Here is a 13,772-nt window from a genome sequence, read left to right as displayed (position 1 = left end):
ACTAGAGAAATTAATCACATTTGCCATGTTTAAACTAAAAACGCAAAGAAAGTAGGAGCACCTGGGTGGCTTAGTCACTTGAGTGTCTGACTCTTGATTTCATCTCAGACCATGATCCCAGGAATATGAGATCACGCTGAGCGTAGAGCCTGCTTAAGATTCTCTCTCTCTCTCTCTCTCTCTCTCTCTCTCTCTCTCTCAATCTGTCCCTCTTCCCCACACTCTCTCCCTGAAATATTCTTTTAAAAGTATAGAAAGTAATAAGTGATAAAGACTATTCCAACAGAATAAAATAGAAGAGGTTGCAAGAGAAGCCTAGCTCTTGAATCATAAATGATAGGATCATCTTAAACCTCTGTGAAAGCCTAATGTTTTACTACTCACCACTATTCCACAAAACTAGTGAAAGTAACTTCCAAAGAAAGTTTAAATTTCAATTGAACTTAAATTTCAAGTGGAGCTTTCACTGGATGTTGGTATCTAAGCTGTGAAGTTTTTTCATACATTGAAGAAAAGCAGCCCCTTAAAAAAAAAAAAAACCTTATGTTGTAAAATTAGTAATACATAAATCAGATTTATCCATGTTATCCATTAGTTCTCAGAATAATTAGACCACATCAAAGTGAAAAACTTCTTCAAGACAGAAAATGTCTTAAGCAAAGTTAAATAGAAGCAGGGATGGGAAAAGATTTTTGCAATGTATAAAGCAAATGATTAGTATATGGAATTCATGAAGAATTCCCACAAGTCAATAAGAAAAACCCCTCAACTTTAGAATAGGCAGCACAGTCAGATAATTTAGAGACCAGGAAACCTGATCGGCTAATAAGTTTATGAGAATATGCTTCTCTTTGTCATAATCAGTGAAGTGCATAGTAAATGAACAAGATGTCATTTTTTTGCCATCAGATTGGTAAAAGTTAAGAAGTCTGTCAGCACCGCATGTTGGCAAGGATGTGAAAGGAAGATTCCATATACCGCTCCCATGAGGGTAAATTGGCAGAATAACTTTAGAGAGCAATTTTCCTGTCTCTAGAGTAAAATTCTAACTTGTGTACACCATAGGATCCAGGAATTCTACTCCTACTCCTTTGTCATTTGTCTACAGACCTTGCAGAAACCTTTGCTTTGCTTAAACTGGGGGATCTATTCTTTCCATCTTTGTAACAGTGAAAATTTGGCAACAACAGATAATGGCCACGAATAAGGGAAAATAGAAGTTTGTTAGAGGCTGTTAATATGGAGGAATGCTGTGTAGCCATTCATTCCTATAAATTGATATACAGTATTCTGTGCTAGCAGATGTGTGATATTAATTGATCTCAATACCATCAGACAGGGTAGAAAAAGCAAGATGCACAGTGATGTATACATTTCATGTAAAACTAATAACTACATGAAATGATACAGTTTCTTATTTCTGGACACACACAGACTAGCAGGATGCAGGTTAAAATCATGCGGTTACCTCTGAGGAAGGGGCAGGGAGAGACCTGGGAACCAGGCACAGAGAAGACAAAGGGGACTTCATCTCTAATATTTTATTTCTCGCATCAAATGATGAAGCAAAGGGGACGTAACATTCCCAACTGTTAATTCTAGGTTGTGTGTGCACGGGCCTTTGTTACAGTATTACTTGTAGTCTCCCATAGCTTAAAAAAAAAAAAAAAAAAAAAAAAAAAAGTGTGTTTTTTTTTTTTTTTCCAAGAAAACTGTATTATATTTTCCAGACCATCCAGGGAACAGTGAGGGCTTGGGGTCTAGTTTCCTCACTGTGGGATTTTAAGCAAACATTTAAGGCTTCCGCCCTTTGACTCTCACGTCCGGAATGAAGAGCTTTAGTACTTACACAGTGGTGGTGACGAGTGCTTACTCTTCGGTGCTCCCCTGAAGCCTCACCTCGCCTGGAAACCTTCTCCCCATCCCTCCTTTCCTCTGCCCGAAGGTTCAGTACACACATAACATAGATCCTCTGTGTCCCTCGAGCATCCTGTGAACTGTAACACCTAGCACGCCTGCTTTGCGATAAGTCTCACTGGGGACCAGTCTCTTCCAGCAGATCAAGAAATCCTGCTGTGGAACATGTCAGGCAGGATCAGGTAGTGTGTGTTCCTCAACAAACAGAACGTCGTGGCCTTAGAAGATACTTAATACATGTTTCATGAAAAAAAAAATACATGAGCAAAAGAACAAAAATACGGCAGGGCTTTGTAAAGCAAGACACCCTGTAATGGTTCCTGAGGTTTTTATTATTCTTTTGACTTCAGTGGATCAATGTAATCCCCCCAAATCCTTCACTTAAGCCGAGCCTACCATTTATAGCCTTGAGATTTTCCTGCACCGCGAACAGGGTCATCAATATGCTTTCATTGAGAGACATCAACGTTTATATTTAGACACATTAAAGAATAAACATTTCACGCCCTTTTTTTCTGCTTCATAATTTGAGATAAGCATTCGCTGCAGTTCTAAAATGATATTTCATGCTTTGAAAATTCATTTAACAAATATTTTTTTTTTTAAAGAAGAATAAAGGTTTTCTCTCAGCCACTGAATAATATTAATATCAACAGCACTGGGTGGTTGTCCACAGTGATCGTTGGCTCTCTGTCAGCTCTCCAGTGGCTTTTTTGACATGTGAAGGACGTGAGGTTTTAGTGCTTTCAGAGGATCTGGAAAATACATTTTTATTGTTCTTCTTCATGGATGGAGAAGCTTTACAAAGTTGTTTTATTTTTAAAGCACTTGATGTTTTGAATGAGGGTCTTTTCTTCTGCATTAACAAAGGGAATGACATACCGTAGCCTTGTTAGCCTGAAGCGAAGGGAATGAAATCACACGGAGATAAAAGAACTTGAGGGAACCGGAGCTTAGGAAGAAAGGGTGTATATTTCAAGAAGAACCATGTTTTGCTATCCTTTGAGACAGTGGAAGTTTATTTTGGTCGCTCCTGAAACTCCGTAGAGCGATTTTCCTGAAAGTGACTTACTTGTGCTTTGTCTATATGTATTAGAATGTGAAGGGCTGAACGTCTTCCCTGTTAATTTCTCTCCTAGTCACAGATTGCCCTGTGTTTAAAGTCAATGGTGAACATTACAGCAAAATACCATACAAAAATACATTTTCAAGTCAGTATGGCTGACTAATGTATCCTAAAAGATACTTGACATTTAAATGTTAAGGGCACTTAGTCTTAGTTTCGTCAATCAGCAACCCTGGTGAGGGTAGTTATATATTATAAGCTGACATCACTTTCCCGATGATAAAGCCTAGTTCCCAGATTCCATATATTATCCTGTTGGAAGTGTCTGGGACAGATGTATCCACAAGCTTCTCAAACCCCATGCGGTTCTACGATTTGACTTCTTCTATACTAGAGGTCAAATCCAAGACAAATAAAAACAAAATAAAACAACAACAAAATGCAGACCACTCATCATTTCATCTGGGATTGGTTTAGACCTAACACAAGTGCACAGAATTGGCCACTTCTGTTGTTCTCTGTAATTTAGAGCCAGTCACTTTAGAAAAGCATCTTGAAGTTCAGTGTGGGTTTCAAGGCTGCTTCTCTTGTCTTAGTGGGCATAGAGAGGCTGAGGCAAGATCAAGTCAGTGGTTTTGGTGCCTAGTAATGCGGCAAGATTCTGTAGGTTTTATTTATGGCCACCTATTTCTTTATGCGAAGGGGACGATTACTCAGGAGTTCATGCGTTGTTTCCTGGTTCCTCCTTTTACTTTTCTGGCCTCCAGGTACCCGCCTACCCCTCTGGGCACATTGGTCACCCGCAAGCGGGAAGTTTCTAAATCCAGTTTCTATCTGGCAAGTAAAAATAGGATGTCACCTAGCACTGGGTTTCACTGCAGGCCTGAGCTTTTTCCATTTGGCTTTATGAAAATGGTCAAAAGGGATGACACCCCACCTCGTTTTTTACTTTGCGGAGTTTGTGGGCAATTTGTTTTTGAAATTCACATTGGGAGAACCAAGTTGTGCCTTTTGTCATGAATGATTCATGCAAGGCAGACAGCACTAACCAACGACAGGCCTGTTATTCTAGCTTTATGTACAGCTGGAGGATGTTTCTCTAGGGTGGTTTTTTTGTTGGTTTGCTTTGTTTTTCCTGGGGTGGGATATTCTAATATGCTGACCATGGAATAAAATTTCTGCTATCCTAGATCCGTGCTGTGTCACACATACCAAAGGTACGTTTTGTGTAATTAGTATGTCCCACCATTCCCATGTGAGACAGAGAGAATTAAGTAGAACAAAGTTTGGGAACTTGCTCAAGGTTCCATGGTTAGGAAGTGACCGTAGCTAGGGTCCAGGTCTGTCTGATGCTGAATGATTATACCCTTCCTTGAGCCAGCTCGTGATTGATGAAGGTCTGTAACAAGGTGAACTTGATGGTAAACATTACTCCTTAATCTAAGGGAAAAATGATTTCATCCTTTCCTTTTTTCTGTTGTCGTTGTTGAGGAATGTTGTGGCTGAGGCAATGTATTAATGTGCCCTTGTTCTTTGCTCCAAAGCATCTCTCAACTTGGCATTTCTGTGTATCTCTCATTGTGCTCCTTTCTTTCATTCTTTCTCTACACAAAGACGCGAGATTTACTCAACTATCTGCTGTTTGTTCGAAGAATGTTCTTCGTTCGAAGAATGCCACGTTTTTGTCGATACATGGGTGTCTGTGGACATGTTGAGATATTCTGCATCAAAACCATTCTGATGAAACTGCTGTTAACACTTTAAAGCCTGGCAAATACCATTTTTAGGCCAAAAAAAATACTTTTCAAACATCTGTGAGATGTTTTTGTCTTAGAACGTTCCCCTTTGAAAATCAGGGAGAAGCCGTGAATGTGCGCTGATGGCAGATTTTGTCACCGTTGGGCATTAGTTGCCTGGGATGGCCTGCATGGGGTACGGCAAGATCACAGCTTTGAGGCATTGACAGGTTCGGCTGAGTCCTTGCCACTGCCACTTGAATGCTAAGTGACTGAGCAAATTATCATCTGAGTTAATTTGGCACATGATATGTTGGAATAATTATACCTGTGGCATGGAGTTATTGTGATATTTGAAGAAAATAGCTGCATAAGGCTGCCGCATGTTTGAAACTTGATGTATCTTACAACCCCTTCGTTCTCGTCCCATCCTTTGAAGGGGAGATTGGACTTAGGGTTTAACGTGGGTCACGAGAAGGACGCCTTGGTGGCTCAGTCGGTTCAACGTCTGACTCTTAGTTTCGGCTCAGGTCATGATCTCCCAGTTGGTGAGTTCGAGCCCTGAGTTGGGCTCTGCACTGATAGCCCACAGCCTGCTTGGGATTCTCTGTCTCTCCTCTCTCTCTCTGCCCCTCTCTGGTTTGTTCTCTCTCTCTCTCTCTCTCTCTCTCTCAGAAAATAAACATAACAAAATTTTTAAGTCGGTCAGGAGAGGAGAATGTTCCCAGAAGTGTTGAGATAGTTTTACCCATTGGTCTCCTTGTGGAATGTGGATCTACATTCACGATCAATTCCATTCCTCTACCAAACAGACCACGAATGCTGGCTATGTGCCACATGGGTCTAGTTTTCAGTTTGGTGTGCTCCTAAAGCTAGTTGACATCAATACCATTTTCACAGTGAGCTTATTGGTTTTTTTTGTTTGCATAGAATCATTATCAACTTACAGAAGCTCTTCAGATATGACATCTCCTCAATCATGTTTTCACTATGTTCTCACGACTGAGCTAATTTCCTAGTTCCAGTGCCCCTAAATAGTGAGTCATTGGCTGACCCCATGGGCTGGCTCAGTGACAGGTTTTATCATTTGCTGCCCTGCCTTCATGGGTCATATCTGGTGAAATTGTGGGATATTATGTTTAAGCAAAATATATAATTTCACGCCTTCAGGAGCAGGATGGCTTCATGAAAAATGCTTGGCCTTTGAATACGGATGCCCCCCCTACCAGCCTGGTGTTTTGGGACACTTTACCTAAAGAGTCTCATCCTAAATATCCTCCGTGTGCTGAAGATGATAATGAGGACCCACCTTGTTGTGATTGCTCTGAGGACCAGAAAGTGGTGTCTGAAGCATGGAGCACAGAATCTGGCACAATACAAAGGCTCAGCAGATCGAACCCTTTAAAAATCATTTTTTGCTTGCTTTTCTCATACTGCCAAAAGGATGTACAATGATTGCAGAGAATTTAGAAAAGGTGGTTAATCTAAATGAACAAAGGGAATATGAAGCATATTCTTTTTTTTTTTTTTAAATTTTTTTTTTCTCAATGTATTTATTTATTTTTGGGACAGAGAGAGACAGAGCATGAGCGGGGGAGGGGCAGAGAGAGAGGGAGACACAGAATCAGAAACAGGCTCCAGGCTCTGAGCCATCAGCCCAGAGCCTGATGCGGGGCTCGAACTCACGGACCGCGAGATCGTGACCTGGCTGAAGTCGGACGCCCAACCGACTGCGCCACCCAGGCGCCCCTGAAGCATATTCTTAAGACCCAGAGATCCCCAGTGGTGCCATTTGATCATAGAGCCTCTCAATATCTGTCTATCTATCTATCTATCTATCTATCTATCTATCTATCTATCTATTTATCTATCTAAGTCTGTCTGTCTTTCTGCCTTTGTCATGCTCTTTCTTCTCCCTGACTCCCCCGATACCCCGATATTAGGTTCAGCCATATATAGTTGCTGATATTTGGCCTTTTGTGACCTAAATTAACAACACTTTCATCTAGTTCATTCGAATATATTGCTAAAATTGGATCATGTGGTACCATTTTAATCTGCTTTTTTACAATGAAGACATTGCTAATGTTTTTCAAGTTCATTAAATATTCTTCTATAATATCACTTTTAGATGATATGTAATGTTCCATTGTGTGATTATACCCATCTCTTTTCACCAATCCTCCATTACTAGAAAATTAGATTGTTTTCAATTTTTTGTTGCTATAAACAGTGCTAGGATAAACATGACAGCTTTGGAGGGAGTAAGTATCATGGTTTAGAATGCAGACTAAAGGGGGCGCCTGGGTGGCTCAGTTGGTTAAGCATCCAACTTTGGCTCAGGTCATGATCTCGGGGTTTGTGAGTTCGAGCCCTGCAGCCGGGCTCTGTGTTGACAGCTTGGAGCCTGGACCCTGCTTCTGATTTTGTGTCTCCCTCTCTCTCTGCCCCTCCCTTGTTCATACTCTGTCTGTCTGTCTGTCTCTCTCTCTCTGTGTCTCTCTCAAAAGTAATAAACATTAAAAAAAAAAAAGGAATGCCAACAAAAGGCAGAGGTCTCTGTACTTCCCTGCTTCCTGCCTGTGTACCTATAACAAGTCACCTGGATCTCAGTTTCTTCTTCCACAAAATGGGCACAACTTCCAAATAGGACCTACTTCATAGGGCCATTGTGATAGTTCATCTGTCTCTAGTGCCGAGGAGAGTGTCTATGGGCACACTGTAAATATTACTAATGGATTAACTACTGTGAATTGTTCCTGTCATTATACACATATGTTTATTTCTTTTGGAAAAATATCTCAAAGGAGCAATTTATGACTGAAGAGCTCTCGTACCCGATTCAAGATTAATTTCTAAAATAGGCGTGGTAATCCGCTGTCCCACAGAAGTGTGTAAAAGTGCTGTTTTCATGTAAAGGGGGAGGTTATCTCCATCACTGTATGTATCAGATTCATCATTGTTGTGACCCCACCTCGTGACTGAGGGTGCGCGGTTTTTCCTGGCTTAATATCCCTGAAGTCAGAATGCTTCCAACCATCAGAGTCACCCGGATAACTGCTGTGACATGCCAGTGTGGGACCTTCTGTTGACAACTACTGAGATCAAGAAAGGCTGTCGGTGTGTCTTAACACCTGTGAAATTAATTAAGTCTTATTTGATAGGGAACAAGGCAAACATATGTAAAAGTTGTGATCTGAGTGCAAGATGAGCGTCATGGCAGATACATATATGGATGTCTTCTTCAGAGAGCATCTCAGATTGGGTCTGAAAAAATGTACCTGAAGGACAGAGATTTCCAGGCTGAGCTTGGAAACCTGGGAAGGACTGATGGAGGGAGAGGACGTATCTAACACCTCTCCACATCTACATGTTTCTATACCTACTTCTTTTGTCGTGCACAGGAAGATGATCGCGGCCATGATGCCATAGAAGGGGGCATTCATGGACGTTCGCGATTTAAAAGCCTTGTGACTTTTGCATGCCTTATTCTCTCCACATGTAATATCTCCTACAGCTTCCCTCCCTTTCCAGTCCCCCGTCTTTCTCTGTACAAACCCTCCACGCTTTACCTAAACAGGGCACACTCTGCCTTTAGGTCTCAACTTAGACATTATTTTCCCAGCTCAACCACACCGTTTTGGGGTCATTCCTCTGTTTTCTGTTGTACCTTGTACCTCCCCCTACTGCTTATCGCGGGGTATTTTAGTGTCTAATAACTTAATGCATCTGCTGATAACCTGTAAGCTTCCAGAAGCATGCGCTCTACCATTCTCCTTTGAATTCTAAGCCTAGCCCTATGGCTGGCATATGGCAGGTACTTGAGAGGTGTAAATTGAGTGAATTTCAGTACCCAGCCCATGGATGTAACCTGTGGTTACTGGTAGCCCTGGAAGTTATCGCCATAAGGGCTCCGGGGTGAGCCCATTGTCTTGCGAGGATCCAGTGCTCCGCTAGCTGTTATTAAGGGTTGTAGCATGGACGGTATACTTCTGATATTACACAGTAGTTTAAACTTCCTTTTATTTTCACCTTATTGTGAGAGCTTATTAGAGCATGCTGTCCATGCTGCCTGAGACCCTCATTAAGCTTTCCCCGAAACAGCTGCACGAATCTGGGGACATAGCATCTAGAGCCCATTTCTAGCTGCCAGCACAGCAAGAGATGAAACTAGAAGCACCTGGGTGGCTCAGTCGGTTAAGCCTCTGACTTCGGCTCGGGTCATGATCTCCCCGCTGGTGAGTTTGAGCCCCGTGTCGGGCTCTGTGGTGACAGCTCAGAGCCTGGAACCTGCTTCAGATTCTGTGTCTCCTTCTCTCTCTGCCCCACCCCTGCTTGTGCTGTTTCTGTCTCTGTCTCTCTCTCAAAAATAAATAAACATTAAAAAGAGAGAGAGAGAGATTAAACCAGAAGCTGAAAAGGAGTCCTCACTCCTTTCGAAGCATCAGAGTTCTTCTCAGTATAATTTGAAACAGAAGTTGGTTCATCTATCTTTTCCTATTAGAATATTCTAGCTATTGCCGTCTTAATGTAACCATTTTTTTTTAAAGGTTTTCAGTGGCAATAACCAAGCTAGTCACTTTTTCTTTAGGCATGAAATGCTTGCCCTGTGAGATTAGAGTGAGGTGTTAAGTAAAAGACTTGAAGTGATTTGAGTTCAGAGTCTCCAAACTGCCTTTCCAAACACAGTACTTGAATTCAGGATAACCGGTCAAGCTTGACGCTCATAAGGGGCAAGTTCTGCCTCTTGTCTAGACAGTCAACATACCCTTGTATTTGTAGCAATCGGGTAAGAAAGCTGGCTTTTGTATGATAAGCTGCAAAAATGGAAGTGTTGCAGTAGTTGAATATGACAAATGAAGAGAGGAAAGGAAGTCACAGTGATGCGTAAATTCAAGCCAGGCTTCTGTGTCCCACTTGTTCTGTTTCCTGCTTATTTGTCTGTATGCTTCTGTATGTGGATGCCCCCCCACCCCCAGCATCGCTTATGTTGGCGCCCAGTATTCACATGGTGAGGTCCATGTATCAATGGCCTGTTAGGGAAACACAGCCCCAAAGGGAGAAGCTGTCACTTCAAAGCATACCACAGTGCTTAGATATAGACAGGAAATTAACCATGTCGGCATGATAATATTTCCTTTAAAGCCTGAAACCCTTTCTTTGATGCTGATAGTTATCAATTTCTGCTATGAACTTGTTTCTATCATGAGGAGGTGTCTTAAGGGTTTTTGGTGTGTGTGTGTGTGTGTGTGTGTGTGTGTGTGTGTGTGTGTGTGTGTGTTTTGTTTTTTTGGGTTTTTTTTGCATTTATCTAACCCCAAGGAAATAGGACTGGTCTCTCCCTGACTGCTCTTCTGGGAGAGAAATTGTTGGATGGGATGTGGAAGTGAATCACAAGAGAGAAGAGAGACGTGTTCTGTCCCCTCAGTACCTTGACTTCTTTCTTCCCACTCCTCTCCTGATGTTGTAAAACATATTCCATAAAATGTATGCGTGCCAGCACACCCTTATCCCACTGCCACCGTGGGAAGAAAGAACTCTAACCCATCATGGTTTTTTCTTTTTAAGTGCTTCTGACACAGTCAGGTTGTCCTTATCAAGGTAGTATTATTAACTAAAATTGTGTTTTGTGTTGCTCACTTAATACCCCAGGATACATTAAGAAAAAATGAATATTTAACTTAGCATATGAGGCTCCCACAAGTTGAGAGGGATATGGAAACTTTGGAGATGGTTGAGCAGAGAAAGTGAGTGAAACTGAATAGCTTTTAAAAAATAAGTAAAAGTATTGAGGGTTGTATTTAATCTTGCAAGAAGTGGGATCAAGGATACCTTCACATTTCGGGAATAAGATCATTTATAATAGAGAACGGTGATGAACCAAATCACCAAATCGACTGGTTCAGATTATAGGATAAGGGATTTGGCTTATGTGGAATGAAGCTGTTCCTTACTCTTAGGACTGATGAACCAGGGAACAAGTTACAAAGGACTGTGTAACTTACCTTAAAAACAGGGTATGTTCTTTTCTACTTGGATACCCGAGGGGGTTTAAAGAAACATACTGTGTATTTTTTTTTTAAGTATAGCTCCTAGATTGAAAGAGTTATAATTGAACAAAAAATTCTTTGTCCATATCCATAGGCAATAAAGGAAACAACTGTATGAATAACAATGAGGCTTAAATCTCAGAACTACTATCTAATCTTTCTTTGTGAAAGATGATTGTGAATTCTTAGGTAATTGCTTTCTTGATCTGCTTTAGATTCAATAATCTTCTTATTGTTTTTAATTGCGTTAAAGTATGTTTATTAAGGTGGTAATGAGAACGAAGCCATGCTGATTAAAAACAAAATTATTCATTTAAACCTTTTGATGTTATAAAATGAAAGGTTGATTCTAATATTGGAAGGTGAATCCTGTACATCTCCTCTAAGTTATTTGCTGTGTGCCTAGTTTGTTTTGTTTTCCAATGGTTGATTCTAGATCTGTTAAAGTTCGAGAATTTTTACGAAGTGAAACTGTGTCTTAAGTCATAAAAGCAGTTTATCCTAAGAGCTCCAGGCAGGGTGCTTCTTCCCTAGTGATTTTTATAGCATCTAATTAGTAAATAAATGCACAGCTGGGTAGGCAATGCATATTGAGTTAGTTTTGCTTATCATCCCCTTTTACAATTTGTAGAACGTTCGGGATTGAAAATTTTTCCTTTCCTGCTCCCCTATTCCTGCTCATCGACTTGAATTGCAGTCATTCTTCCTTTCCTTTGGAAGTATGCTTTTAAATCTATTTCTCAAATGTTCTTTTCTGTTACTGTCTTACCTGGTTTCGTGTGCCTGTTGTCTTTTCCTTTGCTGTCCATTTTCAGTTTCATGTTTGTCTTACTGTTTAAATAAACTTACTGAGTTTATTTATTTATTTTTTAAACGCTTATTATTAAGAGACAGAGAGACAGAGCATGAGCATGGGAGGGGCACAGATAGGAGGAGACACAGAATCTGAAGTAGGCTCCAGGCCCTGAGCTGTCGGCACAGAGCCCGATGAGGGGCTCGAACTCAGGATTGGTGAGATCATGACCTGAGGCGAAGTCGGATGCCCAACCGACTGAGCCACCCAGGCGCCCCAGTTTACTTTTTTTAACAGTTATTTATTTTTGAGAGAGAGAGAGAGAGAGAGAGAGAGAGAGAGAGAGACAGAGCATGAGCAGGGGAGGGCCAGATAGAGGGAGACAGAATCCACAGAAGGCTCCAGGCTCTGAACTGTCAGCATAGAGCCCGACGTGGGGCTCAAACCCACGAACCAGGAGATCATGACCTGAGCTGAAGTCAGATGCTCAACTGACTGAGCCACCCAGGCGCCCCAGTAAGCCAGTGAATTTAAGTATTTGTATCAATAATTTTCTCTCTTTTCTGATTACCTCCCAATCCACACATTCTTTGACACCTTGAAAGCAGATTAGGTTTCTTTTGGATTACTCCAGCCTAGACCTATAGCAGGGTGGGTCCACTCCACAGTAGCTCTGCCTGCAGGACCCCTCTTGGTCTCCAGGATCACTGCCTGAGGGCAGGCCCCTGAACCTCACTTACTTCCTGATCTACTTCCATTCTTCTTGCCCCATCTCCCTGCCTCTTGTGAGCTCCTTCCTGCCCCTTCCTCAGAATGTAGCTAGATGACCTTTCTAGGACACAAATCTGCATTGTCTCTCATTGTTCAAAATCCTTTAAGGCCAATACTGTATTCTCAAGATGCAATCCAGTTCCTTAGTGTGCATTTAAGCCCTTGTATGAGCTGAACCTTCCGATCTGGGTAGCCGGCCTCCTTTCCCCCCACCCCCCCCACCCCCATTACTTACATCTCCCCTAGCCCTTGACTCTAGCCACATCAAACTCAACACTCTGGGTGCAAGAAACAGGCCAAGCAAAGTCATGAAGCTGGAAAACGTAGCTCTGCTTGAGCAACGGAGTGATTGGAAGTGGCCCACTTAGTGCTGGTCACATTTATGAAGCATTGCCTGGCTGGTGTCAGAGCCGCGATGTCCAGCTGAGGAGTAGCAGCGAAGGGGTCATGAAGCCGTCTCGTCAAGGGGAGAGGAAAGCGGGTTCTGAAGAGCTTGCTCTTACCCGCATCCATACTCTGACACCCTCCATTGTTTTTCCCCCTCTTCAGCCTGTGATGGTGATCACTGGGGGCCCCACTGCAGCAGCCGGTGCCAGTGCAAAAACGGGGCTCTGTGCAACCCCATCACGGGGGCTTGCCACTGTGCTGCAGGTTTCCGGGGCTGGCGCTGTGAGGACCGCTGCGAGCAGGGCACCTACGGTAATGACTGTCGCCAGCGATGCCAGTGTCAGAATGGAGCCACCTGTGACCACGTCACGGGGGAATGCCGCTGCCCGCCGGGATACACTGGAGCCTTGTAAGTGACACAGGGCCGCGCGATGTGGCGGAGACCTCTCACCTTCTCCGTTCATGCTCCTGCCAATCGTCTTCCCGTGCTTCTGCTTCTCTTGCTGCCTGAAGTCACGGAGAGGTCGGGGCTCCAGACACAGATGGGGAGATCAGCAGTGACAGCCACTAGATGTTCCTGCTGTTTAACTCTTGAACATCAGACCCCAGCCAAAGTCGGAGGGCCGGCTTCCATGCTGTCCTTCTGGCAGGGCAGAGACAGAGAGGACTGGGATGTTGCATTGAGTGGAAATATTTGGGGGTTGCTGGGGCAGATTTGAGGATCTGCTTCGATTCCCCGACAAGTGCATTTATTTTACAGTGCTCATCGGTAATGATCCATGCTGTTCTGCTTTGTGTGGTAACTAATTAGCTGGAGAAAGCTGGGGTGGGTTTAGTGCCCTAGAAAAGAGAAAAAGGGGAAGATGTTGGAAATAGTCCATGATAAAAGCTTAACTGGGTTATTTAATGCCTGTGGATACATATGTTGCCTTGTGAACATGAAAGAAATGTATCACATCTGTGTAGGGTATGTGGGTGCAGATAGTTTCATTCTTTCTGGATCAAATTGGAGCATCTTCTTAACCTCCACTACTTTCTTTATTTGGTATGAA

At 42.5% G+C, this 13,772-nt stretch overlaps 1 protein-coding gene across 3 annotated transcripts in view; it reads left to right on the top strand.

Annotated features, from left to right (window-relative positions):
* Window positions 1-13,772, top strand: part of MEGF10 (multiple EGF like domains 10) — a 181,633-nt gene that overhangs the window by 101,844 nt on the left and 66,017 nt on the right. For all 3 annotated transcript variants that reach the window (XM_025924946.2, XM_086705049.1, XM_086705057.1), the window contains one exon: window positions 12,883-13,129. In XM_025924946.2, coding sequence (XP_025780731.2) covers window positions 12,883-13,129 — 247 coding nt within the window. The remainder of the gene's footprint in view (window positions 1-12,882; window positions 13,130-13,772) is intronic.

This window comes from Puma concolor, chromosome A1 (genome assembly GCF_028749965.1).
Source record: "Puma concolor isolate L17-30 chromosome A1, mPumCon1.1.hap2, whole genome shotgun sequence".
NCBI lineage: Eukaryota > Metazoa > Chordata > Mammalia > Carnivora > Felidae > Puma > Puma concolor.
The sequence above is the reverse complement of the archived record's forward strand: the minus strand, read 5'-3'. Positions and strand labels throughout refer to the sequence as shown.